General features: G+C 36.7%; 1 protein-coding gene across 1 annotated transcript in view; it reads left to right on the top strand.

Moving 5' to 3' along the window:
- The window catches only part of LOC128658546 (dynein axonemal heavy chain 11-like), a 1,692,686-nt gene that overhangs the window by 791,009 nt on the left and 887,932 nt on the right, over positions 1–13,745 (top strand). Inside the window, 1 exon segment of the mRNA XM_053712841.1 lies at positions 1,724–1,884. Within this exon segment, the coding sequence (XP_053568816.1) occupies positions 1,724–1,884 (161 nt within the window).

Here is a 13,745-nt window from a genome sequence, read left to right as displayed (position 1 = left end):
GGGGGGAGTTTAAGAGAGCTGTTTGGGGGGGATCATGGAGGATGGGGGATTAGGGGGGAACCAACACTGCAGAAACTATTTATATATTTTAAAAAGATGCTTAAGAAAAGGCTTTTATTTTAGTACTGGCAGACTTTCTGCCAGTACTTAAGATTGCGATGACAATTGTGGCATGGGGGAGGGAAGAGAGCTGTTTGTGAGGTGTCAGGGAGGGATTAGGGGGTGGGATGTGTCAGGTGGGAGACTGATCTCTACACTAAAGCTAAACTTAACCCTACAAGCTCCCTAATTAACCCCTTCACTGCTGGGTATAATAAAAGAAAGTTGTGCGCAGCGGCATTTAGCTGCCTTCTAATTACCAAAAAGCAACGCCAGAGCCATATATGTCTACTATTTCTGAACAAAGGAGACCCCAAAGAAGCATTTACAACCATGTGTGCCATAATTGCACAAGCTAATTGTAAATAATTTCAGTGAGAAACCTAAAACTGTGAAAAATGTGACGTTTTTTTAATTTGATCGCATTTGGCGGTAAAAATGGTGGCATGAAATATACCAATATGGGCCTAGATCAATAGTTTAGGTTGTCTACTACACTAATTTTAAAATTAACCCTACAAGCTCCCTACAAGCTACCTAATTAACCCCTTCACTGCTGGGCATAATACACGTGTGGTGCGCAGTGGAATTTAGCGGCCTTCTAATTACCAAGAAGCAACACCAAAGCCATATATGTCTGCTATTTCTGAAGAAAGGGGATCCCAGAGAAGCATTTACAACCATTTGTGCCATAATTGCACAAGCTGTTTGCTAACTTTTTCACAAACTTTAGGTTTCTCACTGAAATTATTTACAATTTATTTATTTGATCACATTTAGCGGTGAAATGGTGGCATGAAATATACCAAAATGGGCCTAGATCAATACTTTGGGTTGTCTACTAAAAAAACATATATACATGTCAAGGGATATTCTGAAGTTCCTGACAGATATCAGTGTAACAACGTAACTATCACTAAATTTAAAAAAAAAAAAATGGTTTGGAAATAGCAAAGTGCTATTTGTATTTATTGCCCTAAAACTTGCAAAAAAACAAAGAACATGTAAACATTGGGTATTTCTAAACTCAGGACAAAATTTAGAAACTATTTAGCATGGGTGTTTTTTGGTGGTTGTAGATGTGTAACAGATTTTGGGGGTCAAAGTTAGAAAAGTGTCTTTTTTTCCATTTTTTCATCATATTTTATATATTTTTTATAGTAAATTATAAGATATGATGAAAATAATGATATCTTTAAAAAGTCCATTTAATGGCGAGATAAAGAGTATTTAATATGTGTGGGTACAGTAAATGAGTAAGAGGAAAATTAAAGCTAAACACAAACACCGCAGAAATGTAAAAATAACCCTGGTCCCAAACGGTCAGAAAATGGAAAAGTGGTCTGGTCACTAAGAGGCTAATGGCTTACAAAGCTTAACAAAACCTGTAGACAAGATGTTTTTGGAAGCTCTTGTATAAAGGTATGTAAAGTATAACTGCCCTCTATAGATTTATACTATCTTCAGTATAGCAGGCTTTTTGTACTTTGTAAAATCCTTTCAAGTGATCTACCAAGAGTAGTGGTATAATTCGGGTGCACTGCTAAATCTTATGCTTGTATCTTTATCAGGCAGTATACTGTCCTTTCTTTGAATATTATTTATTTGTTGGTACATTTCACAGGTATCTAATGGACAAGCATTTGCCTGGCTTTCACAGTTGCGCCACAGATGGGATGAAGACCTAAGGCATTGTTTTGTTAATATTTGTGATGCTCAGTTTCAGTATTCTTACGAGTACCTGGGGAATACGTCTCGTCTTGTGATAACACCACTTACTGATAGGTAAGAAAGTTATCATTAGTTTAACATGTATATTGAATACTTTGAGCCAAAACAATGAATAATTAATACACACTTTTCTATTTACTTTTGACGACTTTATGAATTAGTATTTTATAAATGCTTCAATTGATTACATTATTCCAATTGACTAAAAGTATTTATTTTTGGGAAAGTATAGTATTTTTGTAATAACTACTATCATCTGAGCAGTATGTCTTCAATTTATTAGCAATCAAACTGAGTCTTATTTTATTAATTTACAACAAAATAACATACAAATAAAAGTAAAAATCTGTTGAAGCAGTTAGATAGGTTAGATCTGAGGAATAGCAAATTCTGGTAACTTAAGATATCAGGTTCGTTTAAACTGCCCCTAAGAACTGCCAACTTCTTTAAAGGGACATAATACCCAAATGTTGAAGGACTTGAAAGTGCTGCAGCATAGCTGTAAAAAGCTGACTAGAAAATATCACCTGAACATCTCTATGTACAAAAAGAAAGATATTTTACCTCAAAAGTTCCTAAGTATTCACACCTCACTGTAAAGAGATTTTAAGCAGCCAGTCAGAATGCTAGTCCCAGGACTTAAGGGGAGTGTGCATCTGGCATGTGGAGGCACAGTCATGTTATTTTCCTATTCAGTTTATGTAAGTTTACTATGAAATCTCATGAGATCAGGGAGCAAAGCATGACCTCAGCACTGCTGATGCTGATTGGATTTTTTTTAACTAGCTGCTGGACAGCAGCTGAAGTGTGACAGTTCACAGAGCACTTACTGTAGTGAGCTAAAGAAATATTGAGGTAAAATATCTTCAGTTTTTTAACTAGATATGTACAGGTGATATTTTCATGTCAGCTTTTCAAAAGTTTGCTGCATCACCTTCAAGTGATTTAGCATATGATTAATATGTCTCTCTAAACTATATGAATGCATCTCAGTGTATGCCTTGTGTTCACTTTTAAAAATTATAAAGTGTATAAATAGCATTTAGAGCCAGATTACTAGTGGCGTGCTAACAGTTATGCACAAACGATATTGGGTCTATTGCGGCTGTTTGCGAGCATTTCAAGTTGAAAGTAAAGCTGATTGCTTGAGCGCAATTAAAATTAACACGTGGGGGATAGTGCAACCTCAGAGCTCTGGTTAACTATTTTGTGAAACAAAAAAGTGTCGCAAAACACATCAAAAATACATTTAAAAGTACAGTTACATTAACACTATCTAATAAAAAAATATTAAAAAATATAAGGGCTTTTAACATAGAGATACATACATATACATGTCTAATTATGTATATATAGATATATATATATTTGTGTACATATGCATTTATGTATTTATATGTGTATATATGTATTTACAGACATATATACAGGGAGTGCAGAATTATTAGGCAAGTTGTATTTTTGAGGATTAATTTTATTATTGAACAACAACCATGTTCTCAATGAACCCAAAAAACTCATTAATATCAAAGCTGAATATTTTTGGAAGTAGTTTTTAGTTTGTTTTTAGTTTTAGCTATTTTAGGGGGATATCTGTGTGTGCAGGTGACTATTACTGTGCATAATTATTAGGCAACTTAACAAAAAACAAATATATACCCATTTCAATTATTTATTTTTACCAGTGAAACCAATATAACATCTCAACATTCACAAATATACATTTCTGACATTCAAAAACAAAACAAAACAAATCAGTGACCAATATAGCCACCTTTCTTTGCAAGGACACTCAAAAGCCTGCCATCCATGGATTCTGTCAGTGTTTTGATCTGTTCACCATCAACATTGCGTGCAGCAGCAACCACAGCCTCCCAGACACTGTTCAGAGAGGTGTACTGTTTTCCATCCTTGTAAATCTCACATTTGATGATGAACCACAGGTTCTCAATGGGGTTCAGATCAGGTGAACAAGGAGGCCATGTCATTAGATTTTCTTCTTTTATACCCTTTCTTGCCAGCCACGCTGTGGAGTACTTGGACGCGTGTGATGGAGCATTGTCCTGCAGGATGCAGACTTCTTCCTGTACCACTGCTTGAAGAAGGTGTCTTCCAGAAACTGGCAGTAGGACTGGGAGTTGAGCTTGACTCCATCCTCAACCCGAAAAGGCCCCACAAGCTCATCTTTGATGATACCAGCCCAAACCAGTACTCCACCTCCACCTTGCTGGCGTCTGAGTCGGACTGGAGCTCTCTGCCCTTTACCAATCCAGCCACGGGCCCATCCATCTGGCCCATCAAGACTCACTCTCATTTCATCAGTCCATAAAACCTTAGAAAAATCAGTCTTGAGATATTTCTTGGCCCAGTCTTGACGTTTCAGCTTGTGTGTCTTGTTCAGTGGTGGTCGTCTTTCAGCCTTTCTTACCTTGGCCATGTCTCTGAGTATTGAACACCTTGTGCTTTTGGGCACTCCAGTGATGTTGCAGCTCTGAAATATGGCCAAACTGGTGGCAAATGGCATCTTGGCAGCTGCACGCTTGACTTTTCTCAGTTCATGGGCAGTTATTTTGCACCTTGGTTTTTCCACACGCTTCTTGCGACCCTGTTGACTATTTTGAATGAAACACTTGATTGTTCGATGATCACGCTTCAGAAGCTTTGCAATTTTAAGAGTGCTGCATCCCTCTGCAAGATATCTCACTATTTTTGACTTTTCTGAGCCTGTCAAGTCCTTCTTTTGACCCATTTTGCCAAAGGAAAGGAAGTTGCCTAATAATTATGCACACCTGATATAGGGTGTTGATGTCATTAGACCACACCCCTTTTCATTACAGAGATGCACATCACCTAATATGCTTAATTGGTAGTAGGCTTTCGAGCCTATACAGCTTGGAGTAAGACAACATGCATAAAGAGGATGATGTGGTCAAAATACTCATTTGCCTAATAATTCAGCACTCCCTGTAGATATATAAACACATAAATACATATGTATACAAATTTCGACATGTATATAAGTGCATTGGAGCCCTTTGCAGTCAAGTAGATGAAAACATTAAAAAGCATATTTATGCAATATGTAAAGTGTTATACTGTGTATTTACTATAAATATTTCACATTCCAATGTTCTGCACATAACAGAATATGTTCTATGTATTTTTAAATAGATATTCCTATATATCTGTATATATCTACATCTATATATAATTTTATATATATACAAATATATATAAAGAGAAAGAAGCGGGGGTACGAATGGCACTACTACAATGGGATGGCAAGGATGCTAATATAGGTATCAATAGTAGATTATAAATCCATATAGCTGGGGTGCTGTGTACTTGTTATACAGAACTGGATTATATCAGTATAAAACTGACACTAATGTACACATGTTAAGCACTCACATTCCTTTTGGGCCTTATTTTGGCAGATTAATGAAAAGATAGCTAGAAATGTTTACTGTTTAGGAGGGGGAGTTTGTATTTTAAAATCAAATCTTTAATAGAAACTTATTTAAAAACAATGGTTGGACACACACACACAAAAACAATTGTAAAACCACAGGGAAATAGTGGTTGAAGGTATTGTATCGTTAAGGATCAGATAGTATGACTTTATTCGTGAAAATAATACCAAATAAATTGGACCTAGGATGTCGATGTTAATCCATAGTCCAATCCTATGTATATTTAGCTTTCACTTATAAAGTAACTTGTGTGGCTATAAAGGAAATTCTAACCATATAATTCAGAAATTAATTGTGGGTGTTTGAGAAGTGAACTAAAATACAGTTAGCAATGGATAAGTATATATATATCTGAATAATTTTGATCAGTATCCACTTGTATTAAAGTTTACAACTATAACACTAGGTAGATATCTATGTATCTCAATAATTCCAATCAATATATATTGGTGTTCACTATGTGTACTATACTGAATACCTAGATATCATTTATAATCACTTCTGGTTAGTATATCATATACTGGTGCACATTCTAAGGTATACCTTTGAGTATGAAGTGACTATCAATGTATTATATACCAGATAGGTAGCAGTTGCTAGTATTACTTCATGCTTGAGTGGTACTGATGAATTATGTATGGTCCCACTGTTAGACCACTCATATACTCGTATAATCAGTATTGTAGATGTTAGGGGATATGGCGTAATGTCTAATCTTTTAAATATTTGTATAAAGTTATTAATTAATATTGGCTAATATATGTTGGTTTAATTGACTTTATTTTTTGGTCGTCACTTCTATATGTATATTCAATATCAATGCATATTATGAAGTACAACTTTAAGTATAGAATCCCTGTCAATTAGTCTCAAAAAAAGTTTAGCGCTCTAATATAATCGTTTCTTACGAGTATATCATATAATAGTGCACGTTATAGGGTGCACCTATTAATTATGGAGTGGCTATCAATTTATTTTATACCAAATAAGTAACAATTGTTGATAAGAGTTTAATGCATATGTAGTACTAATGCATTAAATATGGTCTCACTGTCAGACCGCCCATATATTCATACATATTCATATATATATACATATATTCATACATTCAATATAACCAGTGCCAAATAGCTGGCAGTTTATATTATCTGCCGTATAGTGCAGAGTTGTTAGTATTAATTAAGACAGGTTGATATATACTGGCTGGAATAACTTTTATTTTCCTTGTAATCATTTCAAATACATATACCCATTTTCTGTATATATTATATGGTATACCTTTAGATAAGAAATAACTATCGAAATACTCTGTCCTAAATAGATAACGATTATTAATATAGGTTGAATGCTTATACGTTGAAGATAAACATATAAACTTTGACTGTCTGATCGTCCATACACTCTTATGTACTTAGCATAGCCAGTACTAGAGGATATGGCGTACTATCAGGTACTTTAAAGAGGGGTATAAAGTTAGTACTATTAGGTGTGTCCGCCAGCAATTATCCGCTATTATAGGTATATTAAATCGTTAGAGTCAGTGAGTATTAGCTATCATTTGACGCCATTACAAATTATTTACACTGCTAAAATAGTCTGCCTGGTATATTCTATATACTGAAACTTCAACCCCTCTTAGTAATAGAGCGTCTCTATATATACTAAAACTTCAGCCCCTCTTAGTAATAGAGCGTCACTGTTTTAAATGCTGTGCTCTTTAGTCAGAGTACCAAGTTATAGTCACTATTGGTCAGATTGCAGCGACAAAGTAATTGTATAAGATAAACCATAAGATGCTACCACATCATTATCTAAGTAAAGCCGTTATAAATTTAACCACTATTCTCTCCCTGCAAAAGTTAAAATTACATAACAACAAAGATTAGCCTGTCCCTGACATGTTTCGCCACAATTGGCTTTTTCTTTCATGTAATTGGCAAGAGTCCATGAGCTAGTGACGTATGGGATATACATTCCTACCAGGAGGGGCAAAGTTTCCCAAACCTCAAAATGCCTATAAATACACCCCTCACCACACCCACAATTCAGTTTTACAAACTTTGCCTCCCATGGAGGTGGTGAAGTAAGTTTGTGCTAGATTTCTACGTTGATATGCGCTTCACAGCAGGCTGAAGCCCGGTTTTCTTCTCAGAGTGCAGTGAATGTAAGAGGGATGAGAAGAGAGTATTGCCTATTTGAATACCATGGTCTTCCTCTAGGGGATCTATTTCATAGGTTCTCTGTTATCGGTCGTAGAGATTTCTTCTCCTACCTCCCTTTTCAGATTGACGATATACCCTTATATACCATTACCTCTACTGATTCTCGTTTCAGTACTGGTTTGGCTATCTACTATATGTAGATGAGTGTCTTTTTTTATTCATGACACTCTAAGCTATGGTTGGGCACTTTATATGTAAAGTTCTAAATATATGTGTTAAACTTATATTTGCCATGATTCAGGATATTCAGTATTCCTTCTTTCAGACTGTCAGTTTAATTTTTTTAGGAAAATGCATATGAATTTATATTTTTCTTACCTTAAAAATTTTCAATTGACTTTTTTTCTAAATTGCGGGCTGTTAGGCTCGCGGGTGCAGAAAATGCTTCAATTTATTGCGTCATTTTTGGCAACTATGACGCCAGAAGTTTTCACGTGGTTGCGTCATTTTTTACGTATATGTGTTGCGGACGTTTTTGTCGCCAAAAAATATGGGCGTCATTCTTGGCGCCAAAAAATGTGGGCGTCATACTTGGCGCCAGTTTTTTTCACATTATTTCAGTCTCACTTTTTAGTTGCTTCTAGAGGCTTGTTTTGTTTTGCATTTTTTTCCCATTCCTGAAACTGTCATTTTAAGGAATTTGATAATTTTGCTTTATATGTTGTTTTTTCTATTACATATTGCAAGATGTCACTACCTGACCCTATATCAGAATCTACTTCTGGAAAGACGCTGCCTGATGTCGGTTCTACCAAAGCTAAATGCATTTGTTGTAAACTTTTGGTAACTGTTCCTCCGACTGTAGTTTGTGTTAGTTGTCATGATAAACTATCAAACGCAGATAATATTTCCATTAGTAATAATCCATTACCTGTTGTTGTTCCTTCAACATCTAATGTTCAGGATGTTCCTGTTAATGTAAGAGAATTTGTTTCTAATTCTATTCAGAAAGCTATGTCTGTTATTCCTCCTTCTAGTAAACGTAAAAGGTCTTTTAAAACTTCTCATATTTCAGATGAATTTTTAAATGACCGCCATCATCCTGACTTATCTATTTCTGATGAGGATCTATCTGGTTCAGAAGATTCTGCCTCAGATATTGACACTGATAAATCTTCATATTTATTTAAGATGGAGTTTATTCGTTCTTTTCTTAAAGAAGTGTTAATTGCATTAGATATGGAGGAGTCTAGTCCTCTTGATATTAAAACTAATAAGCGTTTAAATTCAGTTTTTAAACCTTATGTAGTTATTCCAGAAGTTTTTCCAGTTCCTGATGCTATTTCAGGAGTAATTTCTAGGGAATGGAATAGTCTGGCTACTTCATTTACTCCTTCTCCAAGGTTGAAGAAATTTGTACCCTTTGCCATCTGATAGATTAGAGTTTTGGGAGAAAATCCCCAAAGTTGATGGGGCTATCTCTACTCTTGCTAAACGTACTACTATTCCTACGGCAGATAGTACTTTGTTTAAGGATCCTTTAGATAGGAAGCTTGAATCCTTTCTAAGGAAGGCTTATTTATGTTCAGGTAATCTTCTCAGACCTGCTATTTCTTTGGCTGATGTTGCTGCAGCTTCCACCTTCTGGTTGGAGGCTTTAGCGCAACAAGTGTCAGACCATAATGCTAATAGCATTGTTAAACTTCTTCAACATGCTAATAACTTTGTTTGTGATGCCTTTTTTGATATCATTAGAATTGATGTCAGGTATATGTCTTTAGCTATTTTAGCTAGAAGAGCTTTATGGCTTAAGTCTTGGAATGCAGATATGACTTCTAAGTCAACGTTGCTTACTCTTTCTTTCCAAGGTAATAAATTATTTGGTTCTCAGTTGGATTCAATAATTTCAACTGTTACAGGGAAGGGAGCCTTTTTGCCTCAAGATAAAAAAATCTAAAGGTAAATATACAGGGAGTGAAGAATTATTAGGCAAGTTGTATTTGTGAGGATTAATTTTATTATTGAACAACAACCATGTTCTCAATGAACCCAAAAAAATAATTAATATCAAAGCTGAATAGTTTTGGAAGTAGTTTTTAGTTTGTTTTTAGTTATAGCTATTTTAGGGGGATATCTGTGTGTGCAGGTGACTATTACTGTGCATAATTATTAGGCAACTTAACAAAAAAGAAATATATACCCATTTCAATTATTTATTTTTACCAGTGAAACCAATATAACATCTCAACATTCACAAATATACATTTCTGACATTCAAAAACAAAACAAAAACAAATCAGTGACCAATATAGCCACCTTTCTTTGCAAGGACACTTAAAAGCCTGCCATCCATGGATTCTGTCAGTGTTTTGATCTGTTCACCATCAACATTGCGTGCAGCAGCAACCACAGCCTCCCAGACACTGTTCAGAGAGGTGTACTGTTTTCCATCCTTGTAAATCTCACATTTGATGATGGACCACAGGTTCTCAATGGGGTTCAGATCAGGTGAACAAGGAGGCCATGTCATTAGATTTTCTTCTTTTATACCCTTTCTTGCCAGCCACGCTGTGGAGTACTTGGACGTGTGTGATAGAGCATTGTCCTGCATGAAAATCATGTTTTTCTTGAAGGATGCAGACTTCTTCCTGTACCACTGCTTGAAGAAGGTGTCTTCCAGAAACTGGCAGTAGGACTGGGAGTTGAGCTTGACTCCATCCTCAACCCGAAAAGGCCCCACAAGCTCATCTTTGATGATACTAGCCCAAACCAGTACTCCACCTCCACCTTGCTGGCGTCTGAGTCGGACTGGAGCTCTCTGCCCTTTACCAATCCAGCCACGGGCCCATCCATCTGGCCCATCAAGACTCACTCTCATTTCATCAGTCCATAAAACCTTAGAAAAATCAGTCTTGAGATATTTCTTGGCCCAGTCTTGACGTTTCAGCTTGTGTGTCTTGTTCAGTGATGGTCATCTTTCAGCCTTTCTTACCTTGGCCATGTCTCTGAGTATTGCACACCTTGTGCTTTTGGGCACTCCAGTGATGTTGCAGCTCTGAAATATGGCCAAACTGGTGGCAAGTGGCATCTTGGCAGCTGCACGCTTGACTTTTCTCAGTTCATGGGCAGTTATTTTGCGCCTTGGTTTTTCCACACGCTTCTTGCGACCCTGTTGACTATTTTGAATGAAACGCTTGATTGTTCGATGATCACGCTTCAGAAGCTTTGCAATTTTAAGAGTGCTGCATCCCTCTGCAAGATATCTCACTATTTTTGACTTTTCTGAGCCTGTCAAGTCCTTCTTTTGACCCATTTTGCCAAAGGAAAGGAAGTTGCCTAATAATTATGCACACCTGATATAGGGTGTTGATGTCATTAGACCACACCCCTTCTCATTACAGAGATGCACATCACCTAATATGCTTAATTGGTAGTAGGCTTTCGAGCCTATACAGCTTGGAGTAAGACAACATGCATAAAGAGGATGATGTGGTCAAAATACTCATTTGCCTAATAATTCTGCACTCCCTGTAGGGCTGCTAATTGTTTTCGTTCCTTTCGTCAGAATAAGGAACAGAAGCCTGACCCTTCCCCTAAAGGAACGTTTTCCGTTTGGAAATCTTCTCCAGTCTGGAATAAATCCAAGCCTTTTAGAAAGTCAAAACCAGCTCCCAAATCCGCATGAAGGTGCGGCCCTCATTCCAGCACAGCTGGTAGGGGGCAGGTTACAATTTTTCAAAGATGTTTGGATCAATTCGATTCAAAATCTTTGGATTCAGAACATTGTTTCACAAGGGTACAGAATAGGTTTCAAGGTAAGACCGCCTGTGATAAGATTTTTTCTCTTACGCATTCCAGTAAACCCAGTAAAGGCTCAGGCGTTTCTGAAATGTGTTTCAGACCTAGAGTCAGCTGGGGTAATTGTGCCAGTTCCAGTTCTGGAACGGGGTCTGGGGTTTTACTCAAATCTGTTCATTGTACCAAAGAAGGAGAATTCCTTCAGACCAGTTCTGGATCTAAAAATATTGAATCGTTATGTAAGGATACCAACATTCAAAATGGTGACTATAAGGACTATTCTGCCTTTTGTTCAGCAAGGGCATTATATGTCTATAATAGACTTACAGGATGCATATCTTCATATTCCAATCCATCCAGATCACTTTCAGTTTCTGAGATTCTCTTTTCTAAACAAGCATTACCAGTTTGTTGCTCTTCCGTTTGGCATAGCAACAGCTCCAAGGATCTTTTCAAAGGTTCTCGGTGCCCTTCTCTCTGTAATCAGAGAACAGAGTATTGCGGTATTTCCTTATTTGGACGATATCTTGGTACTTGCTCAGTCTTTACATTCTGCAGAATCTCATACGAATCAACTTGTGTTGTTTCTTCAAAGACATGGTTGGAGGATCAATTTACCAAAGAGTTCCTTGATTCCTCAGACAAGGGTAACCTTTTTGGGTTTCCAAATAGATTCAGTGTCCATGACTTTGTCTCTAACAGAAAAGAGACGTCTGAAATTGGTTTCAGCTTGTCGAAACCTTCAGTTTCAATCATTCCCTTCGGTAGCTTTGTGCATGGAAATTCTAGGTCTCATGACTGCTGCATCGGACGTGATCCCTTTTGCTCATTTTCACATGAGACCTCTCCAGCTTTGTATGCTGAACCAATGGTGAAGGGATTATACAAAGATATCACAATTAATATCCTTAAATCCCAATGTTCGACCTTCTCTGACTTGGTGGTTGGATCACCATCGTTTAATTCAAGGGGTCTCTTTTGTTCATCCAACCTGGACTGTGATCTCAACAGATGCGAGTCTTTCAGGTTGGGGAGCTGTATGGGGATCTCTGACAGCACAGGGGGTTTGGGAATCTCAGGAGGCGAGATTACCAATCAACATTTTGGATTTCTGTGCGATTTTCAGAGCTCTTCAGTTCTGGCCTCTTCTGAAGAGAGAATCGTTTATTTGTTTTCAGACAGACAATGTCACAACTGTGGCGTATGTCAATCATCAAGGTGGGACTCACAGTCCTCAGGCTATGAAAGAAGTGGCTCCAGCATGGCCTCACAGGTTTTGGTATGCGGATCTCGTTCGGATGGCCAGTTGCCAACCTTGGACACTTCCGTTAAGGCCAGACCTTCTATCTCAAGGCCCATTTTTCCATCAAGATCTCAAATCATTAAATTTGAAGGTATGGAGATTGAACGCTTAATATTTAGTCATAGAGGTTTCTCTGATTCAGTGATTAATACTATGTTACAGGCTTGTAAATCTGTGTCTAAAAAGATTTATTACCGAGTTTGGAAGACTTACATTTCTTGGTGTTCTTCTCATAAATTCTCTTGGCATTCTTTTAGAATTCCTAGAATTTTACAGTTTCTTTAGGATGGTTTGGAAAAAGGTTTGTCTGCAAGTTCCTTGAAAGGACAAATCTCTGCTCTTTCTGTACTTTTTCACAGAAAGATTGCTAATCATCCTGATATTCATTGTTTTGTACAGGCTTTGGTTCGTATTAAGCCTGTCATTAAGTCAATTTCTCCTCCTTGGAGTCTTACTTTGGTTCTGAGGGCTTTACAGGCTCCTCCGTATGAACCTATGCATTCTCTGGATATTAAATTACTTTCTTGGAAAGTTTTATTTCTTTTGGCCATCTCTTCTGCTAGAAGAGTTTCTGAGTTATCTGCTCTTTCTTGTGAATCTCCATTTCTGATTTTTCATCAGGATAAGGCGGTGTTGCGGACTTCATTTAATTTTTTAGCTAAAGTTGTGAATTCTAACAATATTAGTAGAGAAATTGTTGTCCCTTCTTTGTGTCCTAATCCTAAGAATTCTCTGGAGAGATCTTTATATTCTTTGGATGTAGTAAGAGCTTTGAAATATTATTTTGAAGCTACTAAAGATTTCAGGAAGACTTCTAGTCTATTTGTTATCTTTTCTGGTTCTAGGAAAGGTCAAAATGCTTCTGCCATTTCTTTGGCATCTTGGTTAAAGTCTTTGATTCATCATGCTTATGTGGAGTCGGGTAAATCCCTGCCTCAAAGGATTACGGCTCATTCTACTAGGTCAGTTTCTACTTCCTGGGCTTTTAAGAATGAAGCTTCTGTTGATCAGATTTGCAAAGCAGCAACTTGGTCTTCTTTGCATACTTTTACTAAATTCTACCATTTTGATGTTTTTTCTTCTTCTGAAGCAGTTTTTGGTAGAAAAGTACTTCAGGCAGCTGTTTCAGTTTGATTCTTCTGCTTATAATTTCATTTTTTTTTCATTATAAGATTAAAA

Source organism: Bombina bombina, chromosome 1, assembly GCF_027579735.1.
Source record: "Bombina bombina isolate aBomBom1 chromosome 1, aBomBom1.pri, whole genome shotgun sequence".
Lineage (NCBI taxonomy): Eukaryota > Metazoa > Chordata > Amphibia > Anura > Bombinatoridae > Bombina > Bombina bombina.
This window is presented reverse-complemented; position numbering and strand designations above follow the sequence as displayed.